At 42.9% G+C, this 13,998-nt stretch overlaps 1 protein-coding gene across 2 annotated transcripts in view; it reads right to left on the reverse strand.

Annotated features, from left to right (window-relative positions):
* The window catches only part of LOC137518308 (ATP-dependent translocase ABCB1-like), a 169,691-nt gene that overhangs the window by 9,985 nt on the left and 145,708 nt on the right, over positions 1 to 13,998 (reverse strand). For both annotated transcript variants that reach the window (XM_068235985.1, XM_068235984.1), the window contains one exon: positions 339 to 536. In XM_068235985.1, coding sequence (XP_068092086.1) covers positions 339 to 536 — 198 coding nt within the window. The remainder of the gene's footprint in view (positions 1 to 338; positions 537 to 13,998) is intronic.

Consider the following 13,998-nt stretch of genomic DNA (forward strand, 5'->3'; position numbering starts at 1 on the left):
AACACTATATACCTGAAAATAAAAATATGAGAATATTTTCTTTGCTGCTAAACTTCTAGTAATTATTCATAGTACACAACCAATTCATTATATCATATTTTTTTTTCTCTTTAAGTTGGCCACTAATGATCTAACCCTTTTCATCCAATCTTACCATTTCTATGTGATATAAGGGAACTGCCTACATTATGCATTCAGTAAGTTTACCCTCCTACTACATAGATTTGGTAAGATCGGATGAAAAAAATCATAATACATGATAACAGCAGAACAGGTAAACAGTGCACACATTTTTTTTAACTTAAGTTTAATATATAGTTACAACTTAAATACTTTACCACTTGCCCTTCCACAGGGTCATAAAATCTCTCCAGTATCTGAATCAAGGTACTTTTGCCACATCCACTGCCCCCGACTAACGCCAATGTCTGGCCTTTAGATACTTTAAAGCTGAGGCCTTGTAGGATGGGAGCAGTTGGCCTTGTTGGGTATAAGAAATGAATGTTTTTAAATTCAAGATTTCCATCTAGCTCTTCCTTTAAAAAGAAGCACAAAGATAAAATACATGGTTAAATCAGCAATGTATTATACAGTATGTTAGTGGATTTCTGTTTTGTAAAATGTCCAAATTTAAGACATTTTATTTTCTTGAAAACCATTGTTATGAGTTAAATGTGTGGGGCTAATTTACAGCTAAGGTAAAAGTATGAGGCTTATGTCATCTATGGAGACAGAAAAAAAAAATGATTTGCGTATGCAGTAGTGAGGCAACATGGTAGTTCTTTCTTTTTCCCTTAAAACTTAATACATGCTTATATTTTTTGGTTTAAAGTGTACCAGAGGCGATATGTGACACGATGAGATAGACATGTGTATACATAGGACAATATATATAAATAACCAGGCTGTTTTACTTGTTTTATTTTGATGCCTGAAAGAGTTAATTTCTAGGCATGAAAGTGACAGCTTCTGTCTTGTCGGTATCTTTTCGGTAATATAGTAAACATCACTGATACACTAATTACAGCCATAAAAGTTTTCCTAACAAAATCCAAATTCTGAGGGCAGGGAGAGATAAAATACATGAATTAGTGTCCTTTTTTTTAACTCTGGGACACTTAACAGACTGCCACTGATTGGAGATCGTAAAACATTCTCCTACTTTGTAAATGTTTAAATATAAAAGAAAACAGTGGGATACTCTCTGAACATTCTCTCTCCTCTATAATATCCAAATCTAATCTAACCACTTGTTCTTTGGATCCTATTCCCTCCCATTTCATTCCGCAGCTATCCTCATCTCTCATGCCTGCACTAACATCGCTATTTAACCTGTCCCTCTCCACTGGCACCTTTCCGTCGCCACTCAAAAAGGCTGTTGTGACACCACTACTTAAAAAACCATCTCTAGATCCTACCACACTCGCCAACTACCGCCCAGTCTCACTTCTCCCATTTGCATCCAAACTAATTGAACGCCACATACATGCAGAATTAATCCATTATTTATCAGCTAACTCCCTACTTGATCAGTTCCAGTCTGGCTTTCGCTCCAACCACTCCACGGAAACGGCCCTTACCAAAGTGGCCAATGACCTTCTTACAGCTAAATCCAAAGGTCAATTTTCCATACTCATCCTTCTTGATCTGTCATCAGCATTCGATACGGTCGACCACACCTTACTCTTACAAATACTTTCAAATGTAGCAATAAAGGGCCTTGCTCTCACATGGTTATCTTCCTACCTCTCTGGAAGGTCCTTCACAGCCTCCTACTCAGATCAGATCTCTTCTCCTCATGCTTTGTCTGTCGGGGTTCCTCAAGGCTCTGTCCTTGGTCCCCTCCTCTTTTCCATCTACATGCACGGTCTTGGTGACTTAATCAACTCATTCGGGTTTCAATACCACCTGTATGCAGACTATACGCAACTGTACCTCTCGGACCCAGACCTTAACTCCCTCCTCAAACGTGTTCCTGACTGCTTGTCTGCTATATCCTTCTTCATATCCTCTCGCTTCCTAAAACTTAATATGAGTAAAACGAAACTAATAATTTTTCCACCGTCTCTGGCCACCTCTCTGCCTAAAGTAACTATAAATGTTAGTAACACTCCCATAACTTCAGTTCTCAAAGCACAGTGCTTGGGGGTAATATTCGACTCTTCTCTCTCTTTTATTCCTCATCTTAACTCCATAACCAGCTCCTGCCATCTCCAACTCAAAAATATATCTCGCATCCGTCCCTTTCTCACTTAAGACACAACCAAAATGTTAATACATGCTCTTATAATTTCTCGTCTGGACTACTGCAACATACTACTTTGTGGACTATCTTCTAACAAACTGGCCCCGCTCCAGTCGGTACTGAACTCAGCTGCTCGTCTCATTCATCTTTCTTCTCGATCTTCCTCTGCTGACCCTCTCTGTCAAGCTCTTCACTGGCTGCCAATTAACCAGAGGATCAAGTTCAAACTCCTAACCCTAATCTACAAAGCTCTCCACAATCTCTCTCCCCGGTACATATCCTCACTAATTTCCAGATACAAACCCAATCGCAATCTCAGATCTGCACACGATCTTCTGTTGTCCTCCTCTAGAATCTCCTCCTCACATTCACGCTTACAAGATTTTGCACGCGCTTCACCCCTTCTCTGGAATCCCCTCCCACAACACATCCGTCACTCGCCAACCTTTGTTACTTTTAAACTCTCTCCAAAAACTAATTCGTTCCGACAAGCATATGCGCTACCTTAAGCCACTTCCCTTTGTCCTAAGACCAAATTGCACTCCTACTAGGTATCCTAAAACACACTGCCTTTATATATTTTATCGTATACTACCCCTCCTCTTGTTTCCCCCCCATTCCCTTTAGATTGTAAGCTCGCAAGGGCAGGGCTCTCTCCCCCTTTTGTGTCTTGGAAATCATTATACATTTTATTCATCATGTTATTTTTATCACTGTCATTACCACTTCTGTATTTTGTATTCTGTATACTGTATATTTTTTTGTATTTTGTCACTAATTATGTATCTTGTATATTAGTGTACACCATTGTCTGTATTATGTACCCCATGTTTGTTTCTTACTTTGTACAGCGCCACGGAATATGTTGGCGCTTTATAAATCAATAATAATAATAATAATAATAATACTTAAAAAAGTCATTTTTAGGAGTTGGAGGATAAATATAATTGTTTATCTCATCCGTTTATTTTCATCTCGGGTTGCTTTTTTTTTTTTTCTTCAGTAAAGGGGCTTTTATACTGGTGCTTATGGCTCAATATGGACTAACTGGGGACTCTGCAACATCACCAAATACAGTTAATAGTATTTAATAAAGTCTAACCTCTCACAGCTAAGAGTTCACACAATACAAGATTAAGAGTAACATCATAAATAGAGACTTCTGGTTTAATGCCCTACAGAGAGATACAACACACAATATATTTCACATTGCAACTAATCCCACAGGCCAATTCCTGTGCACCAAGCAAAGCAAAACTCTCGTTTCCTGACATTTTTATTGAATCATATCTGGCTATAAATTGAAATTAAGTGAAACTGATAGGAAAAGACAATTCTAATTACTTCTAATAATAGTGAAATGGTACTTTAAATATTTAAACACGGTACAGACAGTTTTGTGTGTTATTAATATTACTACATTCTGCAATAACACTTGATTTATTTAAAAAAATAAGATAAAAAATGACCTTACAGATATTTGTCTCTTGCACTGTTGCAGCATATTGGTATAGTAAATATAGGAAAACTCACTTGAAGTGATAACTAAAGATTGTCCATGTGACATTTATTTCCCATGTGTACCTGAACATAGCTGTGATCTGCAGATGATAGCTTTGCACACAGCTTTGGCTAGCTTACCTTCTTCACAATTTAGACTCGTTCACAGCCATTATAGAATATTGCTGGCAGTTACAATGCTGTGACTGAAAACTGTTTTGGCTCTATTTCAGTCACATACATACAAATAGGCCGTCAGGAAATGAGGTTGCTGAGTATTACCAATACACAATCTCATCTTCTTAAAACATAAGGTATTTGTGATTATTCAGATTGGAGTGAGCATATGATGTCTCTCCCACAATGCTTCACTGCTGAACATGCAAATCATCCTTTTACACACTCCAAGGAGTTCTGGTTCATCATGAGCTTGCTGGGTAATCTGTAACTCTGAGTGTTAGCAATAGTATGGTAATACTACTAATATTCTACATTAGTGATAGTACAATTTTGGTAATTTTACTGATGTTCTACTATTAACTTCCCTAACTTATCTTTCTAACTAACCCTTCGCTATGCACACCTAACACTCCCCCACATACTCCTGACACCACTCCCCACTTGCTACTAACACCCCTCTCTCCAGCTCTAACCAATGTTGATGTTGGGTTTGGCTACATAATAGCTGAGTCCCGGATGGCCAATTACTTAAGGTACATACACACATCCTGATTTTCAGGCAACTTGTCGTCTGACGTGTCGTTTAAATGACAAGTTGGATGTGTGTACATGCAGTTGAGCGACTGATAACAGACGGTTTGCCTGATCCGCTTGGCGGATCAGTTGGACCAACTGTCGTTCAAACGACTGTAATGCTGGGCATACACGGGTCGATCTGGCGGCCGATTAGCCGCCGAATTGACTCTCGCCGCGTTCCCGCGCGGATCGATTCCCGCTCGTCCCCGCCGGTGCTCCTTATAAGCCACTTGATTACCCGCTACTGTCTGCCTGCGGGGATTGAGCGGGGGAATCTGTGCGGCAGGTCATCGGACCTGTCGGATATTATCAATCGAGCCATCAGCGGCTCGATTGATAAGGACAAAACGCTCCATGTATGCCCAGCATGAGGTCACTACACGTGTACAAATTACTTCTGGTTGTTTGTCCAACTAATGAACGTTCAAACATACAGTCATTTGATCAGTGGTTTAATCTAGTCCATTGTTCTATCCAGTCTATTGTCCATTATCAAGTTGGTTAAACTACACGTAAATTAGGATAACAGCCGCTTTATTGGCCAGTGTGTACAGGACGTCTGAGCGACTTGTTGTTTGTACTTTAAGTCGTTCAAACAACCAGTTTAGACAATCAGGTAATCAGGTAAAAAGTTGGACACGTGTACGCACCTTTACTCCTGCATTGTCTTCGCCAAACTCTGTGCACCTATACTGTTCCATTGGAGCCGCTACACTTTCACCACCGTTTTAAACATTGCTGCTATTTCCATTACTATTAAACTACCTAAAGACCGCCTAACGCCAATGGGCGTAATCAAGGCGACAGCCCCGGTACCACCTAATGCCAATTGGCGTCAAGTCTTGAGGTGGGAATTTGCAGGAGATCGCGCGCGCCGATGCGCATGCATCTCCGCATGAATAAGCCTCCTAGTGGCGATCGCCGCTAGGAGATTGTTAGACATCTTTTATAGCCGTACACCGCTGCGATCTATGGCAGCACTGTACTGGGGGCAGCCGTGTCACTCGGCTGTCCCCTCCAGAGGCACAAAAGCGATCCACTGTGATAGGCTGAAGCCTATCACAACCAATCGCGCTGATAGGCTGACGGGGGGAGGGAGGGAGAGGGGAAAAAACAAAAAAATAAGCATTTTTATTTAAAAATAAAATACAAAAATATTAACTAAAAAAAATAAACATGGGGGGAGCGATCAGACCCCACCAACAGAGAGCTCTGTTGGTGGGGAGAAAAGGGCGGGGGGAATCACTTGTGTGCTGAGTTGGATGGCCCTGCAACGAACCTTAAAGCTGCAGTGGCCTATTTGTTTAAAAATGGCCTGGTCTTTAGGGGGGTTTAACACTGCGGTCCTCAAGTAGGTACATTGTAACCAAACTCCATGCGCAGACACTTCCTCCTCTTCGCTGTCATTCAGGTATAGTTGCGACAATTTACATTGTAGTCTATGGGGATGCCCAAGTTTCCAGGTGTAATATGCACCCATCTTTCTTGTTTCCATTTTAATCAATAAACTTTGGCCAAACATATAATAATAACAAGATGAATAAAATGCAGTGATGCAGCTGTGAAAGGAATTTCTCCATTTACATGATGAATGTTGCCTGCAGGGATTGGTACTCTATACCAAGGGCTACAGTTCAGGACAGAGTATTCTTCAGGCACTGTTGCCTCACAATTTGTTCAGTTGCTATGGAGGAGGAAAGAGAACCATGCAGAATCTCTCTGGGATGCCTCAGGGAGGCTGTAAATACGCTGTGGTCTTGGCAGAGACAGCACACGGCCACTGCTGACAACCATCTAGTATATGTACGGATCTTAAAGTAAACCTGAGGGGGGAACAAGTTCTGTTTTACCTATCTGGAGCTTCTTCCAGGTTTCCATAGCCTTACAGGTCCTTCGGTTTCCACCGTTCTGCTGCTGATCCCCTCAGAAAAATCTCCAGTTTCAGGCTACTGCACATGCACAGGCCGTGCCTCATCAATCATGCTCCCATGGACAGAGTGTTCTGCACATATGCAGAACAAGCCTGGCCACAAAAGCGGGATTGAGGAGGCGGGAAGTCAAGGCCATGCATGTACATTAGCCAGTTGGTGAGCTATTAGAGGGGCACAGAGGCAAAATGGAGGGGATTGGGAGGAAGCCAGGGAACCTATAAGGCTACAAGGGGCTGCAAGAAGCTTTAGATCTTTTTTCCCCAACATGAGTAAGGGCCTGTTCATACTTGCTGCGTTTGTAGAACGCGTATAAATTCAAAGAAACGCAAGTTGAAAAACGCATGCGTTTTTCTTGCGTTTGAATGCGTTTTCTATTGCGTTTTGCACAAACACGTGACCCAGGGGAAAAAAAAGAATTATGGGAACCGCAGAGGAAAACGGACGCTAAAAACGCAATAGTACGCGTTTTTGATACGCGTCCATAGACTTTCATTGCATCCGTTTCTATGCGTATCGCACAGAACTGCGTGCAGCAATGCAGATAAGAAACGTATGCGTCTCATACGCATACATGTGAACTAGCCCATTCAAAAGCATTAGGAGCCGTTTCTATGCGTTTTTGGTACCAGTACGCGTTCCCTGAAAACGGCTAGGAATGCATATAGTGTGAACAGGCCCTTACTCTTTTAAAGACACACTGAAGTGAAAAAAAATTATGATATCATTAATTGGTTGTGTAGCTCGAATAATTACTAGAACACTGGTGGCAAAAAAAATAATATTCTCATATTTGTATTTTCAGTTATATAGTGTTTTTTTTTACTTTTATAACATTGCATCATTCTCTAATATTTGCAATTTACACACTACTCAGCATTCTAAATGTTTTTATAGAACAGGCAGTGAACTTTTGACCTGTCCTGAACTGTTCTCTGCAAAAGAAAAAAACAATACAGTTGAGATAAAAACCATCAGAAGTCAGAGCTCTCTGAGACTTTGAAAGTCGTAAGCCCAATCTACACGATTTGATTCTTTGCACGATTCGATTATGATTCTATTTACGATCTGATTAAATCCGACACGTCCGATTGGGATTCGATTCAATTCGAATTGCCATTGTTTTGCAGTGGCAAATCTAATTGAATTGAATCAAATCCCAATCGGACATGTCGGAATTAACCGAATCGTAAATAGAATCGTAATCGAATCGTACAAAGAATCGTATCGTGTAGATTGGGCTTTTTTAAAGCTCAATGGCTATTTGCATAGATAACAATTGGAGTTTCTTAACTCTTCCTGTACTGGAAACAATATTAGACTTATGTCTCTACTACACAACCAATTCATTATATCATAATTTTTTTTCTCGCTTCAGTGTCTCTTTACAAAAGTCCATCCCAGAAGACTGGATATTTGCTGAGAAAGACTTTTCATTCTGATAGATCTTTCTTGCAGCTGATCACTTATTTCAGCTGACCAAAGTCTCAAAGTATATCTATAAGTACCTTTTAAAAGTTTATGGTAAAATAAGTCTGAGAAGTTCAGGTGGTAGATATAGTGCAATAAAAGTATTTTACGATGAATGATGTCCAACCTTGTCCACCGTGAGGATGCAGGAACATGACCTTTATGTTGAGAAAGCATGAGAACTGAAGAATGAAATGTTGTTTCCTGGCTAAGCTCACACGCAGCAGCTTAGGATGAGGATGGAGAGCATCTGATTTCACAATCTGTGTCCTTCTCATCTATATTATTTACTATGACTGTCATGAAGAATCGCTGTCACACTCTTATTTAGAATTACAGAACTTCCCTACGATCGCCTGGAGGGCTTTCTCAAGACTATCTGCAGTCATCACTTATATGCAAGCTCATAAATCCAAAAGAAGAAACTTCTATGCTGAGTTTTCTTCCACTCCTCAAAAGCTAAATATATATTTAAAAAAAAAACAACCTTTTAATTGCTTTTACATATAGGAACACATAGAACACATTTCATAGCAAGGAAATCCAACTAATTTAAACCACTTTGCAAGGGAGTCAAAAGAAGTTTAACCTCCCTGGCGGTGCATTTGTGTCTGGAATTATGAGTCAAAAGTGGTACATTTTTTTTCTAGAATTTTCGGCCTTCAATTCTTAAGTCATAATTTACCAAAATATGGCAGAATAAAAGCTTGGTAGACCTTCTGCAAATAAATAAAGGACTAGAACACAAATTTTGAGAATTAATTAAATTTATGAAGATGCTTACAAATTTTGAAACTGTACAAATAAGAGAATAGTCAAAATCAGGGCAAAAATCGGTAACAGTATGGCAGAAGCACTTAGCTCAGAAGCAGTTGGGAACCAAATGGCTATATTGTTACTATCCTATGCTTTCAAATAAGCTTTTCTGCCATCTCTGCCATGGCAGTCAGGTGACACAGGGGAGAGATCAAATTACAACTTGTGATTAGAGACAAATGAGGCTAAACTCTCTCTATTTATACATGTACATACAAACATGTACATACATTCACGTACATACAGGGGTCTAGTCCTGGAAAAAGAAGTGAGTGGACTCACCCTAAAAATGGGCGTGGTCATGGGTGGGGCCAAATATACATGGCCTTAGCAGTGGTATAAAAGGTCTGCCAGGGGAAGTTTGAGCTCTGTCGTAGTGTATCCCCAAAAAGTAGATGTAATCTGACAGCATTTCACCAAAAATACACATAATCTGGCAGAGGTTCCTCCAAAATACAGATAATATGGCAGTGGTTCCCCCAAAATAGACAATCTGGCAGCAGCAGTTCCCCCAACATACACATAATCTTGAAGGAGTTCGCCAAAATACGCGAAACCTAGCAGTGGATCATCCAAAATACAAGTAACACCCAAAATACATGTAATCTGGCAGTAGTGGTCCCCCAACATACACAATCTGACAGCGGTTCCCCAAAATACACGTAATCTGGAATCAGCAGTTCCCCAAAAATACAGATCTGACAGCAGTTCTGCCAAAATAGGTACCCCCAGTATAGCTAGCCAGGTCTATAGGTGTCCCCAGTATAAGTAGCCATGTGTATAGTTGTCCCCAGAATAGGTGGCCAAGTGTATAGATGTCCCCAGAATAGGTAGCCAGGTCTATAGGTGTCCCCAGTATAGCCAGGTGTCTCCAGTATATGTAACCAGGTGTTCAGGTGTCCCCAGTATAGCCAGGTGTATAGGTGCCCCCAGTATAGCCAGGTGTATAGGTGTCCCCAGTATAGCCAGGTGTATAGGTGTCCCCAGTATATGTAGCCAGGTGTATATGTGCCCAGTATATGTAGCCAGGTGTATATGTGCCCAGTATATGTGCTCAGTATATGTAGCCAGGGGTATATGTGCCCAGTATATGTAGCCAGGTGTATAGTGGCCCCAGTATATGTAGCCAGGTGTATATGTGTCCAGTATATGTAGCCAGGTGTATAGTGGCCCCAGTATATGTAGCCAGGTGTATAGTGGCCCCAGTATATGTAGCCAGGTGTATAGTGGCCCCAGTATATGTAGTCAGGTGTATAGTGGCCCCAGTATATGTAGCCAGGTGTATAGTGGCCCCAGTATATGTAGCCAGGTGTATATGTGCCCAGTAAATGTAGCCAGGTGTATATGTGCCCAGTATATGTGCTCAGTATATGTAGCCAGGGGTATATGTGCCCAGTATATGTATCCAGGTGTATAGTGGCCCCAGTATATGTATCCAGGTGTATATGTGTCCAGTATAAGTAGCCAGGTGTATAGTGGCCCCAGTATATGTAGCCAGGTGTATAGTGGCCCCAGTATATGTAGCCAGGTGTATATGTGCCCAGTATATGTAGCCAGGTGTATAGTGGCCCCAGTATATGTAGCCAGGTGTATAGTGGCCCCAGTATATGTAGCCAGGTGTATAGTGGCCCCAGTATATGTAGCCAGGTGTATATTTACCCAGTATATGTAGCCAGGTGTATATGTGCCCAGTATATGTAGCCAGGTGTATAGTGGCCCCAGTATATGTAGCCAGGTGTATAGTGGCCCCAGTATATGTAGCCAGGTGTATAGTGGCCCCAGTATATGTATCCAGGTGTATAGTGGCCCCAGTATATGTAGCCAGGTGTAAAGTGGCCCCAGTATATGTAGCCAGGTGAATAGGTGTCCCCCCCGACTGGAGGGGAGCAGCGCAGCAGAGAGGAGCATTGTGCGCAGCGTGGGGAAGGGCGGACGTTCCCCCCCCCCCTCACCTTGGGGCTCCTCTCCGTGGCTCTCCCCTCCATAAAGAATGCGGCGGCGGTGGCTGGCGGCGGTGACTGGCAGCGGCATCAGTGGGCGGGACTTACCTCCTCCAGTGTTCCGGCAAGTGGACGCTGTTCGTGCAGCTACTCTGGTCTAGTGAAGACCAGAGTAGCTGCACGAACAGCGTCAACCCGGAACGCTGGAGGAGGTAAGTCCCGCCCACTGATGCCGCTGCCAGTCACCGCCGCCAGCCACCGCCGCCGCATTCTTTATGGAGGGGAGAGCCACTGGAGAGGAACCTCAAGGTGAGGGAGGGAGGGGGAAACGTCCGCCCTTCCCCACGCTGCGCACAATGTTCCTCTCTGCTGCGCTGCTCCCCTCCAGGGTGCTAGGGGGGACGGCGTCCACTGTCCAAAAAAAGTGGGTGGACGTCGCCCCCCCCGCGTTCACGCAGGACTCGACCCCTGCGTACATACATACATACATACATGTACATGCATGCATACATACATACATACACGTACGTACGTACATACATACATACATACACGTACATACATACATACATACATACATGTACATGCATACATACATAAGTACATACATACACGTACATACATATACATGTATGTACTCCCCGGAAGAATAGAGGGGACTTGGGGATCCCAGCGGCCGAAAAACTAAAACAAAAAGGTTAGAGGGGAGAAACCTGGGTCCCGCTGGCAGCGCTGATCGCGCGCGGGACCCAGGTAAACACATCAAGAGACAGATTCTTCACAGCCCGACCTGAGCACGGGCTTACCGCTGTGCACATAGAAATTACAGCCTGTGCTTACCGCCAGGGAGGCTACATAGACAACCCATGATGAAAAGAACCTAAAAACAAAGGTAGTTCTATATATTTCAATACACCACATACAACCTCTAATGAATCTGGGCCTGATTTACTTAAAGGACAACTGTAGTGAGAAGACTATGGAAATTTATTTTGAACAATACCAGTTACCTGGCAGCCCTGCTGATCTATTTGGCTGCAGAAGTTCTAAATAACACAAGAAACAAGCATGCAGCTAACCTTAGATCTGACAACAGGGCCGGATTTAACATAAGGCACTGTAGGCACATACCTACAGGCGCCTGATGGTGGAAAGACGCTCACTCTGCTCCTCGAGCGCCTCCCTCCTATCTTCCCTATGCAGAGTGTAAATGAGAGGTTACTGACCCGGCTCTAGGCATTCCACTGACAAGATCTCACTTCAGTCGGTAATACTGAGAGTACCTCTGGCTACCTAATACTTAGGGGCACCTGTAGCTACCTATGACCAGCAAAGGAGGTAAGAGAGCAGTGACATCTGGGCCAGCCAGCACAGCTGCAGTGCAGTTCTGCAGGGGTTTGTAGGTTCATGGAGGGTCGAAGTCGAGGGTGCCAGGACATCTGTGCCTATAGGCTCCTGTGAAGTAAATAAAGGTCTGTCTGACAGAAACACCTGATCTGCATATGCTTGTTCAGGGCCTATGGCTAAAAGTATTAGAAGCAAAGGATCAGCAGGATAGCCAGGCAACTGGTATTGCTTAAAAGAAGATAAATATGGCATCCTCCATATCGCTCTCGCTACAGTTGTCCTTTAAAGAGACTCCGTAACAAAAATTGCATCCTGTTTTTTATCATCCTACAAGTTCCAAAAGCTATTCTAATGTGTTCTAGCTTACTGCAACACTTTCTGCTATCACAGTCTCTGTAATAAATCAATGTATCTTTCCCCTGTCAGACTTGTCGGCCTGTGTCTGGAAGGCTGCCAAGTTCTTCAGTGTTGTGGTTCTGCTATGAACTCCCCCTTTCAGGCCCCTCTCTGCACACTGCCTGTGTGGTATTTAGATTAGTGCAGCTTCTCTCTGCTCTCTTATCTTTTACAAGCTGGATAAATCGTCCTCTGAGCTGGCTGGGCTTTCACATACTGAGGAAATTCAGACAAGGGCAAAGCTGTTTGCAGGAAGAAAAGAGCAGCCTGAAACTTCAGTGCATGAGAGATGCAGAGGGAAAGAAACACACAAATGATCTCTTGAGATTCAAAAGGAAGGGTGTATACAGCCTGCTTGTGTATAGATGTATTTTCTATGTGTGGACATACTGTACATCAACCTACTTCCTTTTTTTGGTGGCCATTTTGTTTGTTTATAAACAAACTTTTTAAAACTGTTTTTAACCACTTTTAATGCGGCGGGGAGCGGCGAAATTGTGACAGAGGGTAATAGGAGATGTCCCCTAACGCACTGGTATGTTTACTTTTGTGCGATTTTAACAATACAGATTCTCTTTAAGGTGGCCATACAACTAGTGATTTGGCTGATTGACTATCCGATTTGATAATTATTATCAAATTGGATTAAAATCGGTGTTGCAACAAGCATGCCAAAACAACAACTTGACCAGTGGAAATTGGTCAAATGTATCGATCAGACATGCTGGGAAATCTCGGGCCAATGTGGTCGATCAGTTGTGCATTACATGCAATATTGTGAGTGGGGGGAACAGCTATGATGCAAGACACATCCGAATCCCCAGGGCCAGTTCACGCTCCAGCGGGGCTCTGGGGAAAAAGTAACTTGGGACCCCACTGACCCCACCACCTTCTCCGACCACTGATGGACCCAACTCATCTCCATCTGACTGGCCAGTTGTGCTCCTCAGTCTTAGGTAGTCTTCACCCTAGTATAGATGGACAGAAATGTCTCCCAGTATAGATAGCTTTGATGTGCCCCCCAAGATTAGGTAGCCTCCTCCTCCAATAGAGATAGCCAGATGTGCCCCCCCCACCCCCTGTTATGTAGTCTTCCCCCTCCAGTATAGATAGCCAGATGTGCCTGCCAAGATTAGGTAGCCCCAGTATAGCTAGCTAGATGTGCCCCCATAATTAGGTAGCCCCTACCCCCAGTATAGATAGCTAGATGTGCCCCCCAGGTATAGGTAGCCCCCCCCCCTTTCCTTCCAGTATAGATAGCTAGATGTGCCCCCTTTAGTAATGAAATCCTCATGACAAAGATAGTTGTTTCACTTCTAATATGACCAGATAAGGGCTGCAAACTGTTTGAAGTCCTGGCAACTACCCATTGGATTGAAATGGACCAATAGGAATCCTTCCTCCTCAGCGAATATTATCATAGGTCCACTAAGTGGACCAATATATTGGGAGGGGTAATTCCTATTGGTCCGTTTCAATCCAACAGGTAGCTGCCGAGGTTCCCATCGATGTTGTGGTGCTTGTCCCCTGCAGCAAAGGACCCAAGCAACAGTGACAATGGCAAATTAGCTATAAGAAAGAAAATTAAACATTCTTATGT

This window comes from Hyperolius riggenbachi, chromosome 5, assembly GCF_040937935.1.
Source record: "Hyperolius riggenbachi isolate aHypRig1 chromosome 5, aHypRig1.pri, whole genome shotgun sequence".
Lineage (NCBI taxonomy): Eukaryota > Metazoa > Chordata > Amphibia > Anura > Hyperoliidae > Hyperolius > Hyperolius riggenbachi.